Source organism: Oncorhynchus mykiss, chromosome 25 (assembly GCF_013265735.2).
Source record: "Oncorhynchus mykiss isolate Arlee chromosome 25, USDA_OmykA_1.1, whole genome shotgun sequence".
In the NCBI taxonomy this organism is placed as follows: domain Eukaryota; kingdom Metazoa; phylum Chordata; class Actinopteri; order Salmoniformes; family Salmonidae; genus Oncorhynchus; species Oncorhynchus mykiss.
The window spans coordinates 8,341,635-8,369,125 of record NC_048589.1 but is presented as its reverse complement, the minus strand read 5'-3'; the positions used below and the strand labels follow the sequence as shown (position 1 = coordinate 8,369,125).

At 41.5% G+C, this 27,491-nt stretch overlaps 1 protein-coding gene across 10 annotated transcripts; it reads right to left on the bottom strand.

The window, feature by feature from the left end:
- On the bottom strand, positions 1-27,181 carry LOC110505307 (sorting nexin-14). 10 transcript variants are annotated; one of them, XM_021584465.2, is made up of 29 exons: positions 26,880-27,181; positions 26,561-26,789; positions 26,215-26,335; positions 24,579-24,652; positions 22,612-22,690; positions 22,473-22,516; positions 22,280-22,367; positions 22,107-22,191; positions 21,853-22,009; positions 21,555-21,630; positions 18,848-18,973; positions 18,647-18,761; positions 14,405-14,560; positions 14,008-14,132; positions 12,348-12,406; positions 11,785-11,811; positions 10,314-10,446; positions 8,385-8,571; positions 4,245-4,328; positions 3,908-4,008; positions 3,305-3,416; positions 3,100-3,140; positions 2,705-2,824; positions 2,178-2,301; positions 1,736-1,900; positions 1,469-1,564; positions 1,171-1,262; positions 605-661; positions 1-313 (listed from the first exon to the last, which is right to left on the bottom strand). In XM_021584465.2, exons 2-29 carry the CDS (start codon positions 26,695-26,697, stop codon positions 269-271), a joined length of 2,826 nt encoding a protein of 941 aa, XP_021440140.1. In that variant the 5' UTR covers positions 26,698-26,789; positions 26,880-27,181; the 3' UTR covers positions 1-268. The 10 variants fall into 10 exon arrangements, with proteins under 10 accessions (XP_021440140.1, XP_021440133.1, XP_021440135.1 ...); XM_021584458.2 differs by lacking the exon at positions 11,785-11,811 and adding an exon at positions 11,040-11,198; XM_021584460.2 differs by lacking the exon at positions 11,785-11,811 and adding an exon at positions 11,040-11,198 and having other exon boundaries at positions 1-310.
- Between the last annotated feature and the right edge of the window lie 310 nt (positions 27,182-27,491).

Below are 27,491 nucleotides of genomic sequence, written 5' to 3'. Positions count from 1 at the left end.
GAACATCCGGATGTTTTTTTTATTTGATCAATAAATATTTGATTAGCATAATCATGCTTATCTTCAAAACACATTTTTCCAGTGTTATACTTTTACGAATCTGTATCTTAGGAAATTGTCAATGGTAAAAAAAATGACAGGCTAAGCACAGCTTACAGTAAAAATGATCACAAGTGCAGCGGTATCAGTGGTTTAAGTGCTGTATGTACACAGTCTATTGCACATGCAACAGATAAAGCAAAGACTAAAGCGAGTCCCCATCCTCTTGCTACATCCATGGAGCCATGTTAGGAGTCTCCTTCTGTCCCGGCTGCTGGTGGAAAAAAAATCAATCAAATCCATGAATTAAAAATATGTATACAATGTATAAAACACTGATTACTGCTGGAATGATAATAGGATGACGGTTCAGGCTTTTTACACAATGCACTTATACTTGTCGGTCGGTAGACCAAAATGTTGGCCTTTCAATTAAGTGAATTAAACAGTTCAAGTAAGTAGGGTACAGAAACGTCTTGTAAAATCGAATTTCATGTTCCAACACACCTCTTACCAGATATGCGGACGTCTCCCTTTTGAAGTTAAATTGAAATAATCCATTTACCTTGTTCAGTTCAGGAAACAGCTCTAGAAGAGCAAGGTCCAGTAAGACATAGGTCAACTGAGGAAAAATGTTGCAGAAGGATCATTAGAATGACTACAAAATTCCTAAATTGGATTTTTCATCACTGATCTAAAATGTGTTTACTGCTGTCTAAATCATACAGTACTGTACTAAACACACTGTTCCCATTATGTTTTAGGTTAGCTGCCCATGAGTTACATACCGTAGCTCATGAAAATGAGCTACGGTATGTAGCAACCTTATACTGATGTTACACAGTCTGTCTGAAATAATAATAATAATAATAATAATAATAATAATAATGTTGCCTTTCTGGTGTTTACATGTAGGATAAAAATTCACTGACTAACTGGCCTTCACAAGCCTCCAACTATTACAATGCCTGAGGACCCTACAATGGCTGAGGACGCAAATGAGCTTTCACACTTCAACCAAGTCAGTTTTCGTGCATTTGAAACAATGATAGTATTCTTTTCAACCCTGCATTCTCCTGTACTTTGTGTGATGCTAGTTGTAACTTTAGATGCCTCGCTGCATTGTCGTACCTGTTTGTTAAGAACAGGCTGTTGTAGTCCATCGAAGAGCAGGCGGACCCCCTCGAACCTGGCCTCTTCTCCAATACACTTGCCCAGGAATTCTGAAGGGAAAACACTCGTCATCTTAGAGGGTCAAATCAATTGACTTCTAATAATAGATTTTTTCTTGACTTTATAGCAAAAATTAAAAACACTTTTCCAACTACATAAAACCCAAAATAAGAGCTAATAGTCCTCGCCAAGTTTCCCACTTTAACTTGAGATGTACTTCATGAAAACATCTGAACCTAAGAGATCTACTAAGGACCTGGGATGTATTTCGTCATTTCCTCAAAGGTCTTCTTGGCCCTTTTCTGCTTATTTGCCAAGGAGCGTGGCTCACTGTTTTCACAGAACACAGCATCTAGTACACAAGGACAAACATCAAAATAAGAATATCACTCATTGCTTTAGTATGTAATTTTTTTTTTTTTACAAAACAGAAGGATAATAATAGAAAATAATATCAATAAAATGTAGAAAAAGTAGAAATTGGAAGAAGAAAACAGTAGAAGGTCGGAGGTAAGCTAGCGACCTCTGAGCAGGGTGATGAGAGAAATGAGGCGCTGCTCCTGGAACACCTTGTCCAGTTTATGCTGCAGGTAGTGGTCTGTGTACGCCTCCAGGGTGTTCTTTAACAGGATCCTCCCGCCCATCAGCAGGTGGTGCAGCCAATCAGGGATGCGAAAGACCACTCGACCTGCCAATGACAGTCAAGCAGTGGGAGAGTGATGAGATGCTAGGTTACGTCCAATCAATTATTGATTTTCTAAATAGGTATAGGATTTACGTAAGGTGACAATAACACTGATTTACCCTCTGATTGGCTAGATAGAATTTCCACCATATTTTTTACACCTACTTAATTCTCTCATATCTCCACTAGTGCCTAGTAGAGACCAATTTAGTATTGAACGTTACATTCCTGCACTACTTTGTCGCTGGATAGACAAATGCTATGTGTGGGGCCGACTTACCCACAAACATCAAGTAGTCATACACTCCTTCCACAGTGATCATCTCCATGAAGTAGTTCTGGTTATGTTTCTTCTCCGTGCTCTCTGATCGGTTGGCGTTGTTCTTGAATAGTTCATTGAAGAGCTAGGGAGTTCAAGCAAACGTCAACAACACTTTAAAATGGAGGGGAATAACAAAATAACAACACGTAAAAACACACCCAGCAGTTATATTTAAAGGATCTGTTCCAATTTGGCTGAGCATTTAAGTGGCTCTCCTAACTAGAAACACTTGTCAACTAAGGTAAGCGTGTGTGAGTATGGGAGTCTAAGCATGCCAGACACAGATCGAAAATGTATTTGCATCTCTTCCAAATATTTCATGTGCATTTGAATTAGCTTCCCCAGTCTAATGGAACCAATGGACTAGTGCAAAGTCAAACCTTCCCCCACCCCAACTCAGCAGGCTAGGTAAGCCAAATCAAGCACACCTAAAATATTTGAAAGAAATGAAATACTACTTAGACCCAGGTATAGTGTAAGCCCACCTTCTTATCATTCTCTGACGTGGGACTGAGGATGGTCAGCTCTGGCCGGCTGGGTTTGGGCTTGGGCGATTCACAGGAGTTAAAGAAGGAATTGAGAAATGGTTCCAAATGTTGCCCTTTCTGAAACGGGAAAAAAACACAGGGGAGATTCCTTATAGGTTACTGTGAAAGCACTCGTAAACAGTTAAATGTGTTATTTGACATTTGAGTCACTGGATCCCTGCTGTTCACATTTATTTCAACTGGCATACTCTAATAACATAGCTGACATGACTTATAAGTGGATTCCACAGGCATGTGTGGCTTACATTCCTAAATGACTATCCCAGGAATTATTTTACAAAGATGCCGCCACAACGTTCTTTCCCAACCCAAGTCGAAAATGGATGACTTACTTCTTTTATCAGTTTGCTGGGCACTGATTTGATGATCTTCCCTGTCGGAAAATAAACAATGTTAAACTCAAATGAGTTCAACAGGAGAGCAGGTTGTGAGAGATGTTACTAACATAGAACTCTTGGCCACGTTACAATGACCATAGGAGTCGGCAAGATGGCACAAACGTATCTGGGACGAGGCTACATGCCCAGTGTTGCATACCTAGATTGACATCAGGGAGCATCTTGTCCACAAACTGAGAGTCCATACTGTGAGGGGAGAGGAAGTCTGCAAGCAGCTGACTGTTGCTCAGCTCAGGGTGTTGGAGCAGTTTCTGGAAAATAAACAGAAGGATTCAACAATCTTCACTTTGTTGACATATTCAGTGAGGGCTGGCATAGAATAGCACTTTGTTATTCATTCGTAACAATGGAAACGTGTCCTAGGCTCCCCACCCCGAGTCAGCACACATACTTGATAAGCTGGAACCAGTTCAGGGTCAAACACAGTAACCCTATATTTGGGGTTTGGTGGTAGATTCTGAACCCAGCAGCCCTGGGATTTGAACCATAAACCCTCTGGGTTCTAATACCTCTATAGCCTCTACATCAGCTGACATAGATCCATTGGGAGAGACCAGCTATTTCCCGAAGCATGGCCTCTCTGTTGTAAGGTGAAGTTTCCCCTGGACGCTGATCTTGAGTCAATTTTGCATTGTCCTTACTAATGTTTAAGGTTAGGATTCGGGGAGGGGAAGCTGATCCTACATCTGTACCTATGGGAAACGTCACCCCGGCGCTTATTTAGTCCATAATGACTACCTACCTGGAGGTACTCCTGGAACTCCTCCCGCTTGGAGGTCAAGAACTCGTAGTTCTTGGGGCCGATGATTCTTTTGGAAGGCAGCTGGGCGTCTGGGAATGAGCCTGTTGTGACAGAGGAGCACAAAACAAACCCTGGATGAGAAGGCTTGAAGACAATCAAACAATGTGAAAATACTGTTATAACTATTCTTAGAAATGGGTGGAATTATTCAGTGTGAGAAGAAACATTTGGCCAATGTTCGAGATTCATGTGTTCTGGCTGTCAATTTACAATGGACGATGTGATGAGTGGTTACAGGGACTGAAACCTGAAGAAATCATCTAAAACATGTACTTACCATGGAACTCAGTGAGTTTTGATTCAAGGACATAAAATTCCAGATATCTTCTGTATACAGACCAGTGCTCGGTCTCATGACCCACTGTGAAATACAAAAGGGGAACAATACATCAATATTAAGAGTGGACATACGGTCTTCAGAAAGTACCCCTAGACTTTTTCCATATTTTGTTGTGTTACAAAGTAAGATTAAGATGGATTTAATTGTCTTTTTTTGTGAACGATCTACACAAAATACTCTAATGTCAAAGTGGAAGAAAAAGTCTAACATTGGGAAAACAAAATGACAAATAAAACACTAATATACTATCTTGATTAGATAAGTACTGTTGAAGTCGGAAGTTTACATACACTCAGGTTGCAGTCATTAAAACTCGTTTTTCAACCACTCCACAAATTTCTTGTTAACAAACTATAGTTTTGGCAAATCGGTTAGGACTTGTTAAGTGGTGATCCTAACTGACCTAAGACAGGGAATTTTTTACTAGTATTAAATGTCAGGAATTGTGAAAAACTGAGTTGAAAAGTATTTGGCTAAGGTGTATGTAAACGTCCGACTTCAACTGTATTCAACCCCCAACATGTTAGAATCACCTTTGGCAGTGACTATGGCTGTGAATTTTCCTGGGTAAGTCTGTAAGAGCTTTGGATACCTGGATTGCACAATATTTGCAAATTCTTCAAGCTCTGTTAAGTTGGTTGCAGATCATTGCTAGACAGTCATTTTCAAGTCTTGCCATACATTTTCAAGCCGATTTAAGTCAAATCTGTAACTAGGCCACTCAGGAACATTCAATGTCATCTTGTAAATAACCAGTGTATAGTGCCTTCATAAGGTATTCAGACCCCTTGCCTTATTCCACTTCGTTACGTTAGACTTATTCTAAAATGGATCAAATAAAATACTCAGTAATCTGCACACAATATCCCATAATGACAAAGCAAAAACAGATATTTTTGCATTTTTTGCTAATTTATTCAAAATAAAAACCAGAAATACCTTATTTACTTAAGTATTCTGGCCCTTTGATATGAGAATTGAAATTGAGCTCTAGGTGAATCCTGTTTCCATTGATCATCATTGATGTTTCTACAACTTGGTTGGAGTCCATCTGTGGTAAATTTAATTGATTAGATATGTGCTTTTCCAAATCATGTCTGTCTATATTAAAAGGTCCCACAGTTGACAGTGCAGGTCAGAGCAAAAACCAAGCCTTGAGGTCGAAGGAATTGTCGGTAGAGCTCCGAGACAGGATTGTGTAGAGGCACAAATATGGGCAAGTATCAAAAAATGTCTGCAGCATTCAAGGTCACCAAGAACACATTCTTAAATGGAAGAAGTTTGGAAACACCAAGACTCTTCCTAGAGCTGGCTGCTTAGCCAAACTGAGCAATCAGGGAAGAAGGGCCTTGGTCAGGGAGGTGACCAAAAACCCGATTGTCACGCTGACAGAGCTCCAGAGTTCCTCTGTGGAGATGGCAGAACCTTCTAGAGCGACAACCATCTCTGCAGCACTCCACCAAATCAGGCCATTATGGTAGAGTGGCCAGACGGAAGCCACTCCTCAGTAAAAAGGCACATGACTGCCCGCTTGGAGTTTGCCAAAGGGCACCTAAAGACTCAGACCATGAGACACACGATTCTCTGGTCTGATGAAACCAAGATTGTACTATTTGGCCTAAATGCCAAGTGTCACGTCTGGAGGAAACCTGGCAATATCCCTACGGTGAAGCATGGCGGTGGCAGTATCATGCTTTGGGGGTGTTTTTCAGTGGCAGGGACTGGGAGACTAGTTAGGATCGAGACAAAGGGTGAGCAAAGCAGTCATCAAGGCAAAGGTTGGCTACGTTGAAGAATCTCAAATATATTTAGATTTGTAACACTTTTTTGGTTACTACATGATTCCATGTGTGTTAATTCATAGTTTTGATGTATTCACTACTATTCTACAATGTAGAAAATAGTAAAACTAAAGAAAAACCATGGAATGAGTAGGTGTCCAAACTTTTGAATGGTACTGTATGCAAATGTGATATTTCTATTTTTTTATATATAAATTAGTAAAAATGTATAAAAAAAAAACAGTTTTTGCTTTGTCATTATGGGGTATTGTGTGTAGATTGATGAGGGGGAAAAAACAATTGAATCAATTTTAGAATAAGGCTGTACCCTATCAAAATGTGGGAAAAAAATCAAAGGGTCTGAATACTATCTGAAGGCACTGTATATTTGGGCATGGTGTTTTATGCTTTGTGTATGGTCCTGCTGAAAGGTGAATTTGTCTCCCAGTGTCTATTGGAAAGCAGACAACCAGGTTTTTCTCTAAAATGTTGCCTGTGGTTTGCTCTATTCAGCTAATTTTTTTTATCTTAAACTGCCTAGTCCTTGCAGATGACAAGCATACCCATAACATGATGCAGCCACCACCATGCTTGAAAATATGAAGAGGGGCACTCAGTGATTGGATTTGACCAAAACATAAAAGCTTTGTATTCAGGACATAAAGTAAATTTCTTTGCAACCTTTTTTTAGCAGTTTTACTTAAGTGCCTTGCTGCAAAAATTATGCATGTTTTGAAATAGTTTTATTCTGTACAGACTTGCTTCTTTTCACTCTGTCAATTAGGTTAGTATTGTGACCATTAAACAGTTGTAAAGCGACCACTGGCCTCATGGTGAAATCCCTGAGCGATTTCCTTCCTCTCCGGCAACTAAGTTAGGAAGGACACTGGTATCTTTGTAGTGACTGGGTGTATTGATACACCGTCAAAGTGTAATGAATTACTTTACCATGCTCAAAGGATTTTCCGTTTTTTCAAAAAAAAAAAAAAATGAAAAACATAATTCCACCTAGAAATTATGGGGTATTGTGTGTAGGCCAGTGACAAAAAAAATCTCCATTTAATCAATTTTAATTCAGGCTGAAACAACAAAATGTGGAAAAAGTCAAGGGGTGTGAATACAGTAGGCCTACATACTCTAAATATCTCGGCAAAATCATCCCTTGTGTATCTGTTTTGCTATAAATGGGAAGCTCATAAGGTATTTCAAATATTTGATGGAAAGAAAAAGTTGATGACTGACAGAACACAGAGGAAGTTCTGTAATAGAGTTAGAGTTGTCATCGAATGACTTGCGTTATGTCAGCAACAGGCAGCATGATGATAGATAATGAAGCCGAATTTCATCCAGTGCTAATGGAGTATAGAACAGCCTTGTTTAGCCATTGTAGATTTAAACCTACTCAAAAAAGCCCTTTTAGACCCATAAAAGTTGTCGGAAGTTCACATTCACCCTAGCAAAATACATAATTTTTTTCACAACTCCTGACATTTAATCATAGTAAAAATGTGTCTGGATTTTGCACTCGCGCATTGTGCCTTTGGAATAGTGAACTAAACGCGCAAACAAAACTGAGGTATTTGGACATAAATATGGACGTAATCGAACAAAACAAACATTTCTTATGGAAGTGGGAGTCCTGGGAGTGCATTCCGACGAAGATCAGCAAAGGTAAGTGAAGATTTATAATGCTATTTATGACTTTTGTTGACTCCACAAATTGACTCCACAACAATGTTACACATGTGTTGTGTAACATTGAGTCCTGAGAGTGTCATCTGATGATTAATTTTATCTATATTTCTGCTTTTTGTGACACCTCTCTTTGGTTGGAAAATGGCTGAATGCTTTCTGTAACTAGTTGCTGACCTAACATAATGATATGTTCTGCTTTCGCAGAAAAGCCTTTTTGAAATCGGATACTGTGGTTGGATTAACGAGAAGTGTATCTTTAAAATAGTGTCAAATACTTTTTGGTTGAGGACTTTTAATTATGAGATTTCTGTTGTTTGAATTTGGCGCCCTGCAATTTTACTGGCTGTTGGCGAGGTGGGACGCTAGCATCCCGAACGATCCCAGAGGTTAACAAGAAATTTGTGGAGTGGTTGAAAAACGAGTTTTAATGACTCCAACCTAAGTGTATGTAAACTTTTGACTTCAACTGTACAGTATCAGCAGTATTGGTTTCACCTGTACACCACACTGATCCCAGACCAGCCTGTAGGAAATACTTAAGCCCCTGGGCCTAGTTTCACCTGTAAGCCACACAGATCCCAGAGCATCCTGTGAATCTCACCTGCCTTCCTGTCGTTGCGCTCCACGTCGATACAGAACACGGGGATCCTCTCCCTCTTGATGTCATCATCGAAGAAGTCTATGTAGGGGATGGTGATGGTCCAGGCTGAGAGATTGCGAGGGGTGCTGGGGGTACTGACGGCCTCCATGGGGGAGTCATCCTCCAGAACCATCATGGCCTCTTCCACCTGACAGAGCCCAGCCACAGACAGAGGGCGGTCAGAGATAAGAGGGTGAAGGTCAAAACAATGAATGACAGTCAAAGTTTGGTATGGAATCTGGGCCTCTATTCACAAAAAGGTTCTCAGAGTAGGCTATTGCAACACTCCTATTAGCTAAAAACAAGAAACGGCTTCAGTGGGCACACGACACTGGACAATTGAGGAGTGGAAAAACATTGCCTGGTCCAACAAATCCCAATTCTGTTGCGTCATGCTGATGGCAGAGTCAGGATTTGGCGTAAGCAATATGAGTCCATGGACCCATCCTGCCTGGTGTCAACAATACAGGCTGGTGGCAGTGGTGTAGAGGTGTGGGGAATGTTTTCCTGGCATACATTACGTGCCTTGATACCAATTGAACACCACAGTGTATCTGAACATTGCTGCTGCCCAAACCCAATAGAGCATCTTCGGGATGAGATGGAATGGGCTGTTCGCAGGATGAATGTACCACCATACAATCTGCAGCAACTGCGTGATGCCATCGCATCAGCATGGACAAACAACCCTGTGGAACGTTTCCGAAACCTTGTAGAATCCATGTCCAAAAGAATTGGTCCTCTAACTCAGTTGGTAGAGCATGGCTTTGGCTTGTGCAATGCCAGGAATGTGGGTTCAATTCCCAGGACCACCCATATGTAAAATGTATGCACGCATGTCTGTAAACCGCGTCTACTAAATGGCATGTATTATATATAAGAATTCTGGCTGATCTGGACGCAAAGGGGGGTCCGAACCGGTACTAGACAGGTGTACCTAATAAACTGTCTGGTGCATGTATATCAGCATTCCTACTCCAAGACTCTTTGTGAATACGGGCCTGGTCTGTGGTCCCATACATGGTAAAGCTTGTGTGAAGCCGCACAGAACCACAAGGTAAAAAGGGAGACACACTGCAAAGGTCCACTGATATTGAGTGACATATACAAGACATACTAGAATAAACAACAAAGTACAGGATGTAAAATGGGAGATGTATTCAGTGACAGCAGCTCTAGTGGGGGTAAAATATAGCTAGAATGTGAACTATCTAGTGGGTCAGCTACGGAAGGCTCTGGGAGAAGAAGAAGAGAAACATACTGAGGTTGGCTGTGCAATGCTGTGGGAATGATGATGATGATACCTAGTCAGAGGGGGCAGGGCAGTGGTCTCTGTCAGTGAATCAAACATGATCATAAACCAATTTTAGTTGAGTTCAACATTATATATTTTCTGAGCAGAAACGCTAAAGATTTCACCTTTGGTGAATTTGTTGCAGGGTGTTAGCCATTAACATCAAGTAGAAATTATATGCCAACAATAAGTTCAACCTAATTGTTGTCTGCTTAGTACAAAGAAAGAAACACATCATGGTATTGAAAAAGCAAACATACAAACCAGATTTCCAATGAAAAGGTTAGTGAAAACTCACAACCTTAAAAAAATGACTCCTATTGGCAATCAGTATTGCTTCATAAAGTCTCTGGCGAATTCATTTCAAAATTCAAATTATCAACAACAAAATTCAAAAAAGTAGAGTCCCAAGCCCATCTTTCATATTCAAGGTACACTCTGCAGGATGACATCATTATACCATATGGATTCAACAGAAACCATATCTACCAAGACTTCCATAGTTTCACCTCTACCATGAATCCTTCATTTCCTGAGTGTGCGATCCTAACTAATCCTGGCTCCACACTGCAGCCCAGTGGCCACACACTACTCACCATGTCATCCTCTCCCTCCACCAGTCCGTAAGAGGGCAGCATGGCTCCCTCCATGGTGGTGCTCTTGAACACCCCCTTGATCTTGCTGCCGATGCGGCCGATCCCAAACGACTCGCCCCGCTTCGAGGTGTTCCTGCAGGCCAAAGAAGAGAGATTGTTTAATTTTGTGACAATGCAGGAGTTGTGCATGGCTTCAGCACATCGCATGCAGTGTGGGTACAGGACTGGAAGACAGAAGGGATACTGTATATGGTTTGGGTTTGAGGTGGGGGAGGTAGAAGCCAGGGTAGCCACACCAGACCACAGATAACAGTGAACACTTCTATAAAATAGAAGTGGATGAAAAATCATTGACGAGATTATAGGATGAGAGTGGCTTGGGGTATTACACTCAAACCACACTCATTGGAAAACAAACTAATGTTGCTTTAGCCAAGTAAAAAAGTACAATTACAACACTGACACTTTGTGAATGACTGATGAAACCACACACTGTGTAGTCACCCTAAAACAAAAAATGAACACTGAAAGGCAACACAAAATTGACATATTCAAATCAAGACCCAGAACGGTCACAAACAAGGAGGCCATGCTGGTAGGGGAACAAATCAAGAAACATTAGCACCACAAGACAAGTACCCATGCGTAGGAGATGGGAGGCGAGGGGCGATTTATAGAGGGGGGAATGTAGGATACACACAGGCCTCGCAATGGACCCCGACTTACTTCAGCGAGCCAGGGCGTGAGGTTAGACAGCCATAAGAGCCGGATGGGAGGGCTACAATGGACTGGACATGAAGGTGGTGGTTAACAGATGCAGGTGAGGAGGAACCAGGGGTGCTGGACGGGGACTCAGGGCTCTGGGCATAGTCCCACTCCCAGGAGCTTTAGAGCCATCAGTGTGTAAGGCATGGAACATCCAGAGGGATGGATGGATAAAAAAAAAAAAACAAGCACTGTCCAAGATGGTGGATATAGGCGAGCAGTTGGTGAGAGAGAGACAGACAAGGGGAGGGGGTTAGCGACAGGGCCAGTGTTCACGCATGGGGGTGCCGAAGCAGAAAGTGCCATTCTCTACTTTAAAAATTCTCCTCGTTCACCTCCTCCTTTCTGACAACTTCACAGTCCATGCTGCCTTGACCACTGCCTTTATAACAAAGACTGTTCCTACGAGAGAACAATAACTATTCCCCACCCTACCTTCCTTTTTGCTGCAAGGGAGCACAGATCTGTGCAAAAAAAAATACAATTTTTCCAACTTTTCTTTAACAATGTGCGTTATAAAAAGGAGGGGATTGTTTATACATAGTGCCGTTGACTAAACTACACCAGGGTTTGTTGAGTTTGTTACAAAGGCAGTATTCTTTTCCTCAGACTGCATTCAGGCAAGTATAGTTACATATCTTGCGTGCAGTGTTATCTAAGCAATGGACAGCCATTGCTGAGCACCATACTGAGGGGGCATACTCACCGGATGTCATCCAAACTCAGGCTATTTCTGGAATAATAGCAGGCACAAGGAGTTAAAGATGACAGGCCACTCAAACACACTACCAGACGACAGACACTGACTGAACTTAGCCACTGTGAGACAGGTGTGTACAGATAAAAGTCAATCTTTATTTAGCTTGAGTAGTATAAGTCCAATTTTAAGTCTGTACACACCTGGACGGCTCATAATAATGGCTGGAACGGAGCGAATGAACTGGCACCTTCGCACTCCAGTCATTACCACGAGCCCATCCTCCCCAATTGAGGTGCCAGCAACCTCCTGTGATAGAAACCCTGGTGAATGTAATATGGCACAGAGGAGCTTCGGATTTCCCTTTTGGTCCAAAACCAAATTCTGATGGGAGAATTTACGTACTTGTGAGCACAAAAAGGATCCAAAAAGCTCAACTGTGCCTTCGAGATTAACTAGTCTACCGACACCACGGGTGCACAGTAAAGACAAGCCTACGTGAAGAAAAGACAGAACATAGACACAATATAGATACAAACATCGCTCTATGGCCATGGAAAAACAGCACCCACCTGCTCAGTTTAGAGTTCCTGGCGGGGGATTCGGCCCCCCTCAACAGTTGCCTGAAATACTGGGAAAAAGGGGCAGGGAGGAAACCAGTCACACATATTAGGACCTCCTCCCATCCCTGACTATCTATTTAACACTGAACAAAGTACCGTGGTCGGGTCCCGGCGTTTTTCCTGATCATTTGACCTGAACAGGAAAAACACCAGGCCATAACCATGATATCTAAAGACTATTACGAGTAACTACTTTCCAGATACTCCATGTATTCAGGGATCTGTAGAAGACGACACTATTTCACCTCATGTTTCAGTATGATAATAAAATGAGAGAATCTGTATAGTGTAATGCATGATGACTTGCTGCACGAGCTCATTGGTCAGTCGTGTGTCCAGTATTGATGACATGATCCCACGTGTGTTTGTGTGTGAGAGACTAGGGTTGCAAAGCTGTAATTTACCAACTGCAACCAGTTTGACGCCAAAACATTGACAACAAATACATTGAGTTGTATTTCTTTTTTTAAATCCCCAGGTGTGTAAAACAAATATAAAATTATATTTTATGGTGAGATCCTCATATTAAAACACCAATGGTATTCAATAATTTATTATTATTTAAATCAGCATATTTCATTATATGTAAATGTTATACTAAACAAAAATATAAAACGCAACAATTTCAAAGATTTTACTGAGTTACAGTTCATATAAGTAAATCAGTCAATTGAAATAAATCAATTGGGCCTAATCTATCGATGACACATGACTGGGAATACAGATACGCATCTGTTGGTCACAGACACCTTAAACAAAAAAGGGTTGTGGATCAGAAAACAGTCAGTATGTAGTGCCTAATTTGCTTCATGCAGTGTAACAGTATCTCTGTGCATTCAAATTGCAATCAATAAATTGCAATTGTGTTCGTTGTCTGTAGCTTATGTCTGCCCATACCGCCCCATGGGGCACTCTGTTCACAACGTTGACATAAGCAAACCACTCGCCCACATGAAGCCATACACGTGGTCTGCGGTTGTGAGGCAGGTTGGATGTAATACCAAATTATCTAAAACGGCGTTGGAGGTGACTTATGGTAGGTGAAATTAACATTAAATTCTCTGGCAACAGGTCTGATGGACATTCCTGCAGTCAGCATGCCAATTGCACACTCCCATTGTGTTGTGTGGCATTGTGTTGTGTGACAAAACTGCATATTTTAGAGTGGCCTTTTATTTTCCCCAGCACAAGGTGCACCTGTGTAATAATCATGCTGTTTAATCAGCTTCTTGATATGAAACACCTGTCAGGTGGATGGATTATCGTTACAAAGGAGAGCTGCTCACGAACAGGGATGCAGACAAATTTGTGCACTAAATTTGAGAGAAATAAGCTGTGTATATGGAACATTTCTGGGATATTTTACTTCAACTCATGAAACATGGGACCAACACTTTACATGTTGCGTTTATATTTTTGTTCAGAGTACATGTGATAAGGCCACACAAGAGGGCCAGAGACATGACAGACACCTGTGGTAATCTGAAGTACCCAAAGGGGGCACTAGATGGCTTGTGATAGATTACATAAAATCCTTGAAAGACACAAATTCTGGTAGACTTTGAAAGTTTCCAGTAATATACCCTCCCTTTGCAACCCAAGTCCTGACCTCGTCGCTGTGGCAGAACATGGGGGTGAAGACGTTCTCCAGCAGGGACAGGACATGCTCGTAGGCCTCGAACAAGCAGCGCATGGTCTGCAGCTTCACCACCCCGGCATAAGGGCCCTCAGCAACTGGGGAGGGAAACCTACCGCATGAGCATAACCTAACCAAGCTGCCATTTGTAATAATGAACATTCTGTTAATAAAACTGTTCGTATGGCCATTTATAAACAGTACTTATAGACATTCTGTTGATAAGGCTGAAGATACAATATTAAAATCCATATCTGAAGGAGAGGATACGGTATTATAAGTTCTCAAAGAGAAAATAACAAAAAGCTATGACGAATACAATGATCGTGCCTTAAAAACGGGAAATGTCAAACAAGTCCCTATGACTCACTATTTTTGATCTCCTCGACAATGAAGGGGTCAAAGCGGATCTTGTCGATGCTCTCATCCAGGCAGTAGGTCTCGTAGATCTTTTTCACCTCCTCGTGGAGCATCAGCGTCTCAGAGTCCGACAGCTCCGGACATAGGATCTTGTCGTTGAATTCCTCTGGTGGGGATAAAGGGAAAGGTCCAACTAGAGTAAACCCAGGGTTGATTAGGCAACAAATCGGAAGCAAACTAATAGTACACGCACAACCTACCAAAGCAACCAAAAGAAATACATATCCACACGGATTCCATCGGGCCCAGGTTATTTTATTACTTTTTTTTTTTTTTTTTTGCCCAGATCAGCCCCCTCAGCCTGACAGCTTCTGAAGATCAATATTGTCAAGAAAGGCCTGACAATTCTCTGTAGAAAGCTATAACACAGATTTAAGAAGTTGATCAAAGTAAATCAGACAATATGTAGTTAATTGTGAATGTAAACAGTGACAATGTCTCCTTGAGAATTAATTGACGAGAGGGCAGCCGTTCATTAAAAACAGAGTTTAATGGTTAGAAGATGTGACGGATGGCTATCATTACTTTAATGGTTTTGCAATGACCTCTGGATAATTTTTTTTTGACTTGATGCCTGAGTAAAGAATTCAGCTTGCTCCTTAAAGACGGAGCTGTAGAGCCTTTGAATCACAAAAGGAGGATTGCTGGGTTAAATCCAGAGATTAATATTTATTTTCTAAACCAGATATTCTCGTCGTTCTAGATTTATTCAGATGGGGTGCAAACCATGTTGTATTGTCCTTTACAAATCATTTAAAATAGCCTCCCAGACAATCAACTACTGAATTAACATTTAAATAAATTAACTCTGGAGTAAAGATATGTTCAATTTCCAACAAGGTGCTCTGGGTTTGGGAGTTGAAATCTAAAATACAACAGTTTGCATGGTGATCTGATAAAGTAGAATGGAGGATCTAAGTGTTCTGTAATAATGGACATAGTGACAGAGGACAAAATGTAATCAATCCTTGAGTAATACTGATGTCTCTGATAAAAGAAAGTAAACTCTCTAGAAGATGGATTTTTCGGTCTTTCGGTTATTCAATTGGATCTATCTAAACATGGGTTAATAACTGCAGGCATATGTGCTTCTTTGACCAAATTTTTAAATAAATAATATATATAATTATAATAAAAGGACAATTGAATCCATATATTAGATAGTGAAATTAAGGTTTTATCAAATATGGCTGGAGCATACAGAGAGATAAAGGATCCTGCCTTCACTGTCATTCCAGGAGTCTATAATGCTGATATCGAGAGTTCTACAAACTACCACACACCTCTTGCCCTACTAAGGGCAGAAGAAGCTACTACATTGAAAAGGGTACTGCTACATTTATGAACATCCTCTTTCAACAGATGTGATTATTGTATTAAAGTCATATCAATATTTTTCCTCTGAATAAAATAAAAATCAAGACATAGTGCTTGCTTAGTTCCAGCTTTTGATTTCTTGGAATCCCAAAGGGGGGGAAAAAAAAAAAGACTAGTCATAAGTATTGAAAGAAAAAACACAGAACAATAGGATGGTAGATCTGATTGTCCTGTATTTCAAGTACATACGTATATTTATACAGTGTACAAAAACATTAACATTAACAATAAGAGCTCTTTCCATAGCATAGACTGACCAGGTGAATCCAGGTGAAAGCTATGATCCCTTATTGAGGTCACCTGTAAAATCCACTTCAATTAGTGTAGATGAAGGAGGAGACAGGTTAAATAAGGATTTTCAAGCCTTGACACAATTGAGACATGGATTGTGTCTGTGTGCCATACAGAGGGTGAATGGGCAAGACAAAATATTTAAGTGCCTTTGAACGGGGTATGGTAGTAGGTGCCAGGTGCACCGGTTTGTGTCATGAACTGCAAAGCTGCTGGGTTTTTCACACTCAACAGTTTCCCGTGTGTATCAACAATGAGCCACCACCCAAAGGACATCCAGCCAACTTGACATAACTGTGGGAAACATTGGAGTCAACATGGGCAAGAATCCCTGTGGAACACTTGTTGACACCTTGAAGAGTCCACGCCCCGATGAATTGGGGTTGTTCTGACGGCAAAACTAAATATTAGGACGTTTTTTTTTACCCCCTTTTTTCTCTCCAATTTCGTGGTATCCAATTGGTAGTTACAGTCTTGTCTCCTCGCTGCAACTCCCGTACGAACTCGGGAGAGGCGAAGGTCGAGAGCCATGCATCCTCCGAAACACAACCCAACCTAGCCGCACTGCTTCTTGACACAATGCACCGTACACCTGGCGACCTGGTCAGTGTGCACTGCGCCCGGCCCACCACAGGAGTCGCGAGTGCGTGATGAGACAAGGATCCCTGATCCCAATCCCTGCCAGCCTAACCCTCCCTAACCCGGACAACGCTTGGCCAATTGTGCGTCGCCCCATGGGCCTCCCGGTCGTGGCCGGCTGCGACAGAGCCTGGGCTCTGGTGGCACAGCTAGCACTGCGATGCAGTGCCTTAGACCACTGCGCCACCCGGGAGGCCTTAGGAAGGTGTTATTAATGTTTTGTACACTCAGTGTAGGTCACACAACAATCCATTAATGCTGCCTGCTCTTTCCCTTTCCCCATGCATTGGTGATATGCAGATGCCAAGTCACACCCCCGTGGGCACCAGATACCCCCATATGACGACAATATGGGAACACCATGCAAACCATAAACAACAAAAAAGGTATAATGTTCTCTATATTAGATATAAACTAAATCCACTGCAGAGTGAAACCGCTACACTCATAATATAAACCAGCCTCAAGACTCCAAGGAAAAGATGCAGTGAAGAAGCAAAAAAGGAAGTTCACATAAAGGCATGCAATTTTATTATAATAAATAGAAGACTTTAGAATACTCGATGATACTTTTCTCTCATGCTCAGGCCTCAAAATGAAAGACTATGAGCAAAAGAAAATGACCCATACAGATGAAATGGTATGTTTTAGGGAAAATAATATTACCACAATGCAGTATAGGTCTAGTGTAGATGCGGTGTTTGCATTCCATCTCAATCACCCCGCGGGATAATAGGCTGAAGAGCACAACAGGTAGCGGCTTCTGCAGGAATGATATAGCGTCGCTACCCTCCTGGGTCTCAGAAAGCGAAACCAGGCGTAGGGATGAGCGGCATGAATAATCCTCCATCTCGGCTAAACAATCCGTCATGCCCTGCATGTTCTCCGCATCGATGTTGATATCATGGTGTTCACGCTGTTCCGCTTGCATTGTGTCTGTGCGGGCTGATTGTGTTGTGCCAGACTGGTTTACCTTCGCAATTTCAATCTCACATTGAGTGAATTTCATCTTGAATGATTCAATGTCTGCGAAGATGGCGATCACTGTGACTTTAGTAGTTTTTACATCAGTGCACATTTCGGATAGACTCTTTTAGCTCAGCAAGCCTTCCCGACATCAGGAGCAACTCCTCTTTGACGGGGAGCTGCGTCCCTGTAGACCCATGTACAGAGGGATGCTAACAGCTTCTATTTCGTATCTTCTTGATTTGTAGACAGAGACGGAGTAGCCGGCTCCAACATGTTGATATTTCTCTTGGCAGGCATTTCAGCGCTCATTCTTGTACGTGATTAGTTCAGACAGTCAAAAGAACACTAGAATTAGCATTTAAAAACATTGCAGAAAAGTGAGCAAAACTCCTATGCCACCATCTTGCTCGTAAATAACACGTTGCTTTCATAGCGTATTACTTTTAATTATTAGGGTGTACTAATGGTCAAGTCTCAAAATCGATATCCATCTTACCTCTATATTGTTTTATGTCCTGCGGATTCAAGAAGAACGATCAACAGGAAAGTGAGCCTGTCAGATAGCCAGTAATGTAATTTTCCAGATTTTTGACAAACATGTTTTACCTCTGGCCTCCATTGATTTATTAACCCTAATTCTGGTCATCCTACAAGGGTAAAAACTCCAATAACTTTGAACGAATCATGATACAGACATGAGTTTTGGACCAATTGTTTTCTTAGAAAAGTATCTACACAATTAACATATTTTAACCATTGGTCAAAAGATGCTTTTTTGATTGGACACCCTACACTTATCCATTTTCCTTCAGACTGTCCAAACACTGGGAAGGGGGGAGTTTCTGGGCCAGGACATAGTTGTCAGTCTGTATTCATCTATATCTGGGATAATGGCGAATGGCCAAAGCATGCTTACCCACAGTGAGGCAGAACTGGAGAACATGCACGGCCCCCTCCTGCTTGAGGAAGTTCATGAAGCGGAAGAGCAGGTCCTGCTGCTCCCTGATCTCCTTCAGCTCCAGCTTCAGCACCTGAGAAATAGGGAAGAAGATGAGTGGTTTGGAAGGGCAGTATATGGGGAGAAGAGGGGGAAAGGATGGGTTACTTGGCTACTTACAGAGGGCTTCTTGTTGCGAACGTCAGAGTACTTGTGCAGGAAGGGAACCAAGGTTGAGCTGGGCTCCATGGCGGCCTCGGGAGGAGAGTTGTTGATGAATATGAGAAGCAAATGGTTCACAGTGTCCTAAAATGGGAATGAGTATTGATTTACAACAGAAAATCTATGCCCATTCTGGCTTGTTTATGTCCTGGGAAAGACTTGCAAATCACATCAAGCCTGAAAACAACAATCCTATACGAATCAGCTATGGGTCAGCTATCAGCTATACGACCACTCCTCATCATAGTCAAACGCTCCCTGAAACACTTCTGCGAGCAGGCCTTTCTAATCGACCTGGCCCAGGTATCCTGGAAGGATATTGACCTCATCCCGTCAGTCAAGGATGCCTGGTTGTTCTTTAAAAGTAATTTCCTCACCATCTTAAATAAGCATGCCCCTTTTAAAAGATGTAGAACTAAGAACAGATATAGCCCTTGGTTCACTCCAGACCTGACTGCCCTTGACCAGCACAAAAACATCCTGTGGCGGACTGCAATAGCATCGAATAGTCCCTGCGGTATGCAACTGTTCAGGGAAGTCAGGAACCAATACACACAGTCAGTAAGGAAAGCCAAGGCTAGCTTTCAAACAGAAATTTGCATCCTGTAGATCTAACTCCAAAACGTTTTGGGACAACGTAAAGTCCATGGAGAACAAGAGCACCTCCTCCCAGCTGCCTACTGCACTGAGGCTAGGTGACACAGTCACCACCGAAAATTTCAATAAACATTTCTCTACGGCTGGCCATGCTTTCCTCCTGGCTACCCCAACCCCGGCCAATAGCTCCGCACCCTTCGTTACTTGCCCGAGCCTCCCCAGCTTCTCCTTCACCCAAATCCAGATCGCAGATGTTCTTCAAGAGCTGCAAAACCTGGACCCGTACAAATCAGCTGGGCTATACAATCTGGACCCTCTCTTTCTAAAATGATCCGCCGCCATTGTTGCAACCCCTATTACCAGTCTGGAAAGCTGCCGCGGTCATCCCCCTCTTCAAAGGGGATGACACTCTAGACCCAAACTGTTACAGACCTATATGCATCCTGCCCTGCCTTTCTAAAGTCTTTGAAAGCCAAGTTAATAAACAGATCACTGACCATTTCGAATCCGCTACGCAATCTGGTTTCCGAGCTGGTCACGGGTGAACCTCAGCAACGCTCAAGGTACTAAACAATATCATAACCGCCATCGATAAAAGACAGTACTGTGCAGCCGTCTTCATCGACCTGGCTAAGGCTTTCGACTCTGTCAATCACCGTATTCTTATCGGCAGACTCAATAGCCTTGGTTTCTCAAATGACGGCCTCGCCTGGTTCACCAACTACTTCTCAGATAGAGTTCAGTGTGTAAAATCGGAGGGCCTGTTGTCCGGACCTCTGGCAGTCTCTATGGGGGTGCCACAGGGTTTAATTATCGTGCCGACTCTTTTCTCTGTATACATCAACGATGTCGCTCTTGCTGCGGGTGATTCCCTGATCCACCTCTACGCAGACGACACCATTCTGTATACATACATACAGCAAACCCAAATGCATGCTTTTCAACCGTTCGCTGCCCGCACCAGCCCATCATCACTACTCTGGACGGTTCTGACCTAGAATGCGTGGACAACTACAAATACCTAGGTGTCTGGCTAGACTGTAAACTCTTCTTCCAGACTCATATCAAACATCTCCAATCCTAAATCAAATCTAGTATCACCTTTCTATTTCACAACAAAGCCTCCTTCACTCACGCCACCAAACTTACCCTAGTAAAACTGACTATTCTCGACTTTGGCAATGTCATCTACAAAATAGCTTCCAATACTCTACTCAGCAAATTGGATGCAGTCTATCACAGTGCAACCCATTTTGTTACCAAAGCGCCTTACACCACCCACCACTGCGACCTGTATGCTCTTGTCGGCTGGCCCTCGCTACATATTCGTCACCAGACCCACTGGTTCCAGGTCATCTATAAGTCTATGCTAAGTAAAGCTCTGCCTTATCTCAGCTCACTGGTCACGATAAAAACATCCACCCGTAGCACGCGCTCCAGCAGATATATCTCACTGGTCATCCCCAAAGCCAACACCTCCTTTGGCCGCCTTTCCTTCCAGTTCTCTGCTGCCAGTGACTGAAACAAATTGCAAAAATCGCTGAAGCTGGAGACTTACATTTCCCTCACTAACTTTAAATATCAGCTATCTGAGCAGCTAACCGATAGCTGCAGCTGTACATAGTCCATCTGTAAATAGCCCACCCAATCTACCTACCTCATCCCGATATTGTTTTTTTTACTTTGCTGCTCTTTTGCACACCAGTATCACTACTTACACACCATCATCTGCTCATCTATCACTCCAGTGTTAATCTGCTAAATTGTAATTACTTTGCTACTATGGCCTATTTATTGCCTTACCTCCTCACGCCATTTGCACACACTGTATATAGACTTTCTTTTTTTTTCTATTGTGTTATTGACTATACGCTTGTTTATTCCATGTGTAACTCTGTGTTGTTGTTTCTGTTGCGCTGCTTTGCTTCATCTTGGCCAGGTCGCAGTTGTAAATGAGAACTTGTTCTCAACTAGCTTACCTGGTTAAATAAAGGTGAAATCTTTTTTTTTTTTTTTTTTTACATATGTTTTCTAAATTAAACATGTTTCATGGCTACAAAGCACTTACAGGATCAGCCAGGTAGTCCAAGGCGGGGAGGAAAACAGAGCCAGCCAACACCTCTCTTATCAGAAGAGTAAGCGATCTGAGGATAGTGGAGAGACGGGTATGAAAGAGAGAAATGGGAAAACAGAGACCGGTTTCATATACAGTTAGCATGAAACAGAAACTCCCCGAAACAAGAAGGCACTATCTGAACAACTAATAAGAAATGCTACATTTTATTTTCTGTCATAAGTGTGCCCTAATGAACTCAACCCAGGAGACAATGACATATATTGCCTCAAGAAATATGGTGCCATGTTACCTGCAGTCAGAGGCTTTGGGGGGCAAAATATAAGGGAAGAGCATCTCAGTCAACTTCCTGAGGTAGAGGAGCTCGTCTCTGCGACTGCGTAGTGCCACGTGCAGGTCAGGGCCGTACTCCTCCAGTGCTGCTTGCTGTAGATACTCAGCGTTCTTCACTAGGGAGTAGAAACAAGTCAAGGGTCCGCTGGTCAAAGTTCCACTCTTTGGAAAGAACTCTGGCAGTAAAAGATATTTAAAAATTAAGATGATTACCTTTTTGCCTTGCTTTGGTTATTATTTCAATGTGCTTCATGGAAACTTTAAGCAGTTTGGCCGTGATAAGACCTGGGATATCAACCTGAGAAAGAACATAGGACATAAATATTATAAAAAATATATATATTTCAAAAAATCTGATATCTAGAATAGTCTAAATCCTGTTTCACCTTTTGAGTTCGACGTACGAGCACAGCGGCAAAGAAACGCAGAGTCACTCTCAGCTCATCCACAAACGCCTCATCATCTGTGATATCCCTTCACAGGAGAAAAAAAAAAACAGGTCCTATGTCTGCATATACCATGCCAGAGGATGTATTTAGTGCAACATGGAGCACTTGTGAGTAATATACAGTAACAAACCTATACCAGGGATACACAAAGTTTTCAAGAACCAGTTCCAGAACCTTGAAACAGAGCAAAAACATATCACATCTTAGATTGAAAGGAGCACTTTCCAGAAGGCACAAAATAAAATGATTTTTTTTCCAGTGTCCCATACCTCTGATAGAGAGGCATCCACTTTGGAGGGGACTTTCAAGTCCAGCCATGGTTGATAGTTCTCCAAAAGTAATGTTGGTCTGTCAATAGAACATTATTTACATAGAGCACCAGTCAAAAGTTTGGACACACCTACTCATTCAAGGGTTTCTCTTTATTTTTTTTACTATTTTCTACATTGTAGAATAATAGTGAAGAAATCAAAACTATGAAATAACACATGGAATCATGTAGTAACAAAAAAAGAAAAATGATGGCAGCTTTGCACACTCTTGGCATTCTCTCAACCAGCTTCATGAGGAATGCTTTTCCAACAGTCTTGAAGGAGTTCCACCATATGCTGAGCACTTGTTGGCTGCACTGTAAAACATTTACTGTAGCATTTCCGTCACTCTGCGGTCTGACTCATCCCAAACCATCTCAATTGGGTGAAAGTCAGGTGATTGTTGAGGCCAGGTCATCTGATGCAGCACTCCAACACTCCACTTCTTGGTCAAATAACCCTTACACAGACTGGAGGTCATTGTCCTGTTGAAAAACAAATGATAGTCCCACTAAGCCTAAACCAGATGGGATGGAGTATCGCTGCAGAACGCTGTGGTAGCCATGCTGGATAAGTGTGCCTTGAATTCTAAATAAATCACAGACAGTGTCAACAGCAAAGCACCCCCACACCATCATACCTCCTCCATGCTTTACGGTGGGAAACACACATGCGGAGATCATCCGTTCACCTACTCTGCGTCTCACAAAGACACGGCGGTTGGAATCAAAAATCACAAATTTGGACTCATCAGACCAAAGGACAGATTTCCACCGGTCTAATGTCCCTTGCTCGTGTTTCTTGGCCCAAGCAAGTATCTTCTTCTTATTGGTGTCTTTTAGTAGTGGTTTCTTTGCAGAAATTCGACCATGAAGGTCTGACTCACGCGGTCTCCTCTGAACAGTTGATGTTGATGTGTCTGTTATTTGAACTCTGTGAACCATTTATTTGGGCTGCAATCTGAGGTGCAGTTAACTATAATGAACTTGTACTCTGCAGCTGAGGTAACGCTGGGTCTTCCTTTCCTGTGGCAGTCCTCATGAGAGTAATCATGGACTGTCATTTCTCTTTGATTATTTGAGCTGTTCTTGCAATAATATGGACTTGGTCTTTTACCAAATAGGGATATATTCTATATACCACCCCTAACTTGTCACAACACAACTTATTGACTCAAATGCATTAAGAAGGAAAGAAATTCCACAAATTAATTTTTAACAAGGCACACCCGTTAATTGAAATGCATTCCAGGTGACTACATCATGAAGCTGTTTGAAAGAATTCCAAGAGTGTGCAAAGCTGTCATCAAGGCAAAGAGGGCTCTTTCAAAGAATCTCAAATATAGAATATATTTTGATTTGTTTAACACTTTTTGGTTTCTACATAATTCCATATGTGTTATTTCATAATGTTGATGTCTTCCCTATTATTCTAGAACGTAGAAATAGTAAAAATAAAGAAAAACCCTGGAATGAGTAGGTGTGTCCAAACTTTTGACTGGTACTGTACATAATGGCAATTAACTCCACTTTTTGTTTTCAATTAGTCTGAAATATTGATAAAACCATGAGTTCATTCTGTTGTCTCATCTAGCCAAATTACTAAAACTACCAATGTGGGACACTTTCAATTCCAATATGTGCTCCAGTATACCATTTTGCCACTGGGGGTGCAGTAAAACGCACTGGTGATAGACAAAATCAACAACTCCAGTCAATGAATGTGAACATCAAAATAGTAAGCTGTATGGAATTCCTGTGCTATTTTGTCAAATTAATAGAGAGAGATGAACAGTAAACTCACAGAGACCCAACAGTAGGAACATCAAGCAGTATTATTCACTCTCAATCCCACATAAATACAATAAGGCCAACGTCCTAATCAACATTCATTCACATGCAGTATTTTTGGAGCAGTGATCTCACCTGTGCCTTTTACACTTTATTTTCCCGCAGACTGCACAGCTGTGACCCAAGGGAAACAACTCTTGTTGGTCCTGCTAACAGATACAATACCACCCTCTATCAACCTGGACTATAAGTAAATATATAGTTAAGGGTAGAGGTCGACCGATTAATTTGATGTCGGACCTAATTTTCATAACAAATCGGTAATCTGCCTTTTTGGACGCCGATTATGGGCGATTACATTGCAATCCACGAGGAGACTGCGTGGCAGGCTGACCACCTGTTACGCGAGTGCAGCGTCAAAAGGACCTTGTGGCTGCAAGGAGCCAAGGTAAGTTGCTAGCTAGCATTAAACTTATCTGATAAAAAAAAACAATCAATCAATCTACACATGGTTGATGATATTACTAGGTTAACTAGCTTGTCCTGCGTTGCATATAATCAAACGCGATGCCTGTTAATTTATCATCGAATCAGCCTACTTCAATTTCGTCAAACGGGTGATGATTTAACAAAATCGCACCCGCGAAAAAAGCACAATCCTGGCACAAATGTACCTAACCATAAACACCAATGCCTTTCTTAAAATCAATACACAGAAGTATATATTTTTTTAAACCTGCATATTTAGTTCAAAGATATTCATGTTAGCAGGCAATAGTCACTAGGAAAATTGTGTCACTTCTCTTGCGTTCAGTGCAAGCAGTGTCAGGGTATATGCAACAGTTTGGGCCGCCTGCTCGTTGCAAACAGTGTTTCTTCCTAACAAAGACCATAATTAATTTGCCAGAATATTTATTTAATTATGACATAACATTGAAGGTTGTGCAATGTAACAGCAATATTTAGACTTAGGGTTGCCAACTGTTCGACAAAATACGTAATGGTTCCGTATTTCACTGAACGACTAAACCTGATTTGACCATATCAAATGACCAAAGGCTTGTATTTCTGTGTGTTTATTATAATTAAGTCTATGATTTGATATTTGATAGAGCAGTCTGACCGAGCGGTGGTAGGCAGCAGCAGGCTCGTAAGCATTAATTCAAACAGCACTTTACTGCGTTTGCGAGCAGCTCTTAGTAATGCTTGAGGCACAGCGCTGTTTATGACTTCAAGCCCCGAGATTAGGCTGGCAATATTAAAGTGCCTATAAGAACATCCAATAGTCAAAGGTATATGAAATAGAAATGCTATAGAGAGAAAGTCGACACGTCACAATTCCTATAATAACTACAACCTAAAACTTCTTAACTGCGAATATTGAAGAACTGGGAATATTGAACCACCAGCTTGATATGTTCTCATGTTCTGAGCAAGAATCTTAAACATGAGCTTTTTTTTACATGGCACATATTGCACTTTTACTTTCTTCTCCAACACTGTGTTTTTGCATTATTTAAACCAAATTGAACATGTTTCATTATTTATTTGAGATAATAAATAGATTTTATGTATTATATTAAAGTTAAAATAAGTGTTCATTGAGTATTGTTTTACATATACAAAAATATATATAAAAAAATTACATTGTCAGATGAATCGTTATCGGCTTTTTCTGGTCCTCCAATAATCGGTATGGGCGTTGAAAAATCATAAAATCGGTCGACCTCTAGTTACAGGTATATATTTTCTGTACATAAGGTAAACCTACCTTGGTCTTTGGCTTTATAGACAGTAAGAAATTAGGCAACAGAGTCTCTGGGCCAAGAGAGCAGTAGAATGTGACAACGCCAGCCAGGAACGACCAGAAAACCATAATAATGTGCAGATATCTGTGAATTCAATAACATTTTACACATATGCTTACATTGGGAATGTATTGTGACTCATTAGTCTACCTTAGTCATTGCTAAATCGATATGCTAACTCAAACTGATGCAAATACTGCCTATTCGTGATTCTGAGCATCATGCAATAGTTTGTTTTATTGTAGACAGGCCTACAATCTGTAAACGTGTGAAACATTGTAAGCATACAGTAAGCCTATTTGTACCTACCTGTTCAACAAAACAGTGGATAAGAGCAAGACAAGTAGAAGGAAGCAGAATACTGGATACTGGCGGCCCAGTTCTCTCAATAGGTCCAGCTTCATCCTGTGCCTCATCTTCTGCAGGTAGACTCTGATGCATCCCATTGTCAGGATGGACAACGTACACAAGTAATTATAATCACGTAATTATGTTGCACTTTCACTGGAGAGCAATGGAGGACCTTCCATGATAAACACTGCGACAAATAAGTGCGATGTTAGAAACGTCATATACCTAGGCTATGCAGAATAACGGTGGAATTGTATAATTTGTCGTCTATACTCACCACAATCCAATATGCAGGATTAGTCAAGCTAGATAGTTGATGTATGAAACGCTATCTATCATCACGCTAGCCAAACGTCAACATCTCCTCTCTATGCAGGGCGCTCATAGACATGCGCACGGTCTTTGACGTGTGCAGGGCACGCGCCAGTCCGCTGTAAACCTGTGTAACCAATCGAGTCAGTAAAGGCTTCTCATGCGTTCACCGTCTATATACTTCTGAATATCATTATTATCAATGTCCACCCAACTTCACCATGTGTACGTATTTTCGTCGTTAAAATAACTGGACAGTCAGTCGTCGTCGGGCTGATGTCACATCCGGTTTATTATGGGATCGTGCAACATTCTTGCCCGTTATTTTTTATAGCCCATTTCACCTGCCAACATAACGGTGAATATACAGTATTCCAAAATTGAATCACATCGCTATAGTACTGATTTCGTGTTGTGGCAGGCTAGAAGCAAACGACTAACATGCGTGGCAGCAGTACTCACTGTCAGCGAGGTGCTTATTATAACTGAATGTAATTATTAAATTGAAATCACAGGATAGTAACGTTACACATGCGCCTCTGGTTGAAGCCTCCCTGGGAATGAGAAAGTGATTGTG

Excerpts from the sequence above, each read along its gene's own strand:
- LOC110505307 (XM_021584458.2), bottom strand. The coding sequence starts at position 26,697 with ATGGGATGCATCAGAGTCTACCTGCAGAAGATGAGGCACAGGATGAAG. Across the intron at positions 22,368-22,472 it reads TTTGTGTATCCCTGGTATAG|GGATATCACAGATGATGAGG; the intron begins GTTTGTTACTGT and ends TCTCCTGTGAAG. Across the intron at positions 3,417-3,907 it reads AGTTCCAGGAGTACCTCCAG|AAACTGCTCCAACACCCTGA; the intron begins GTAGGTAGTCAT and ends TTTATTTTCCAG.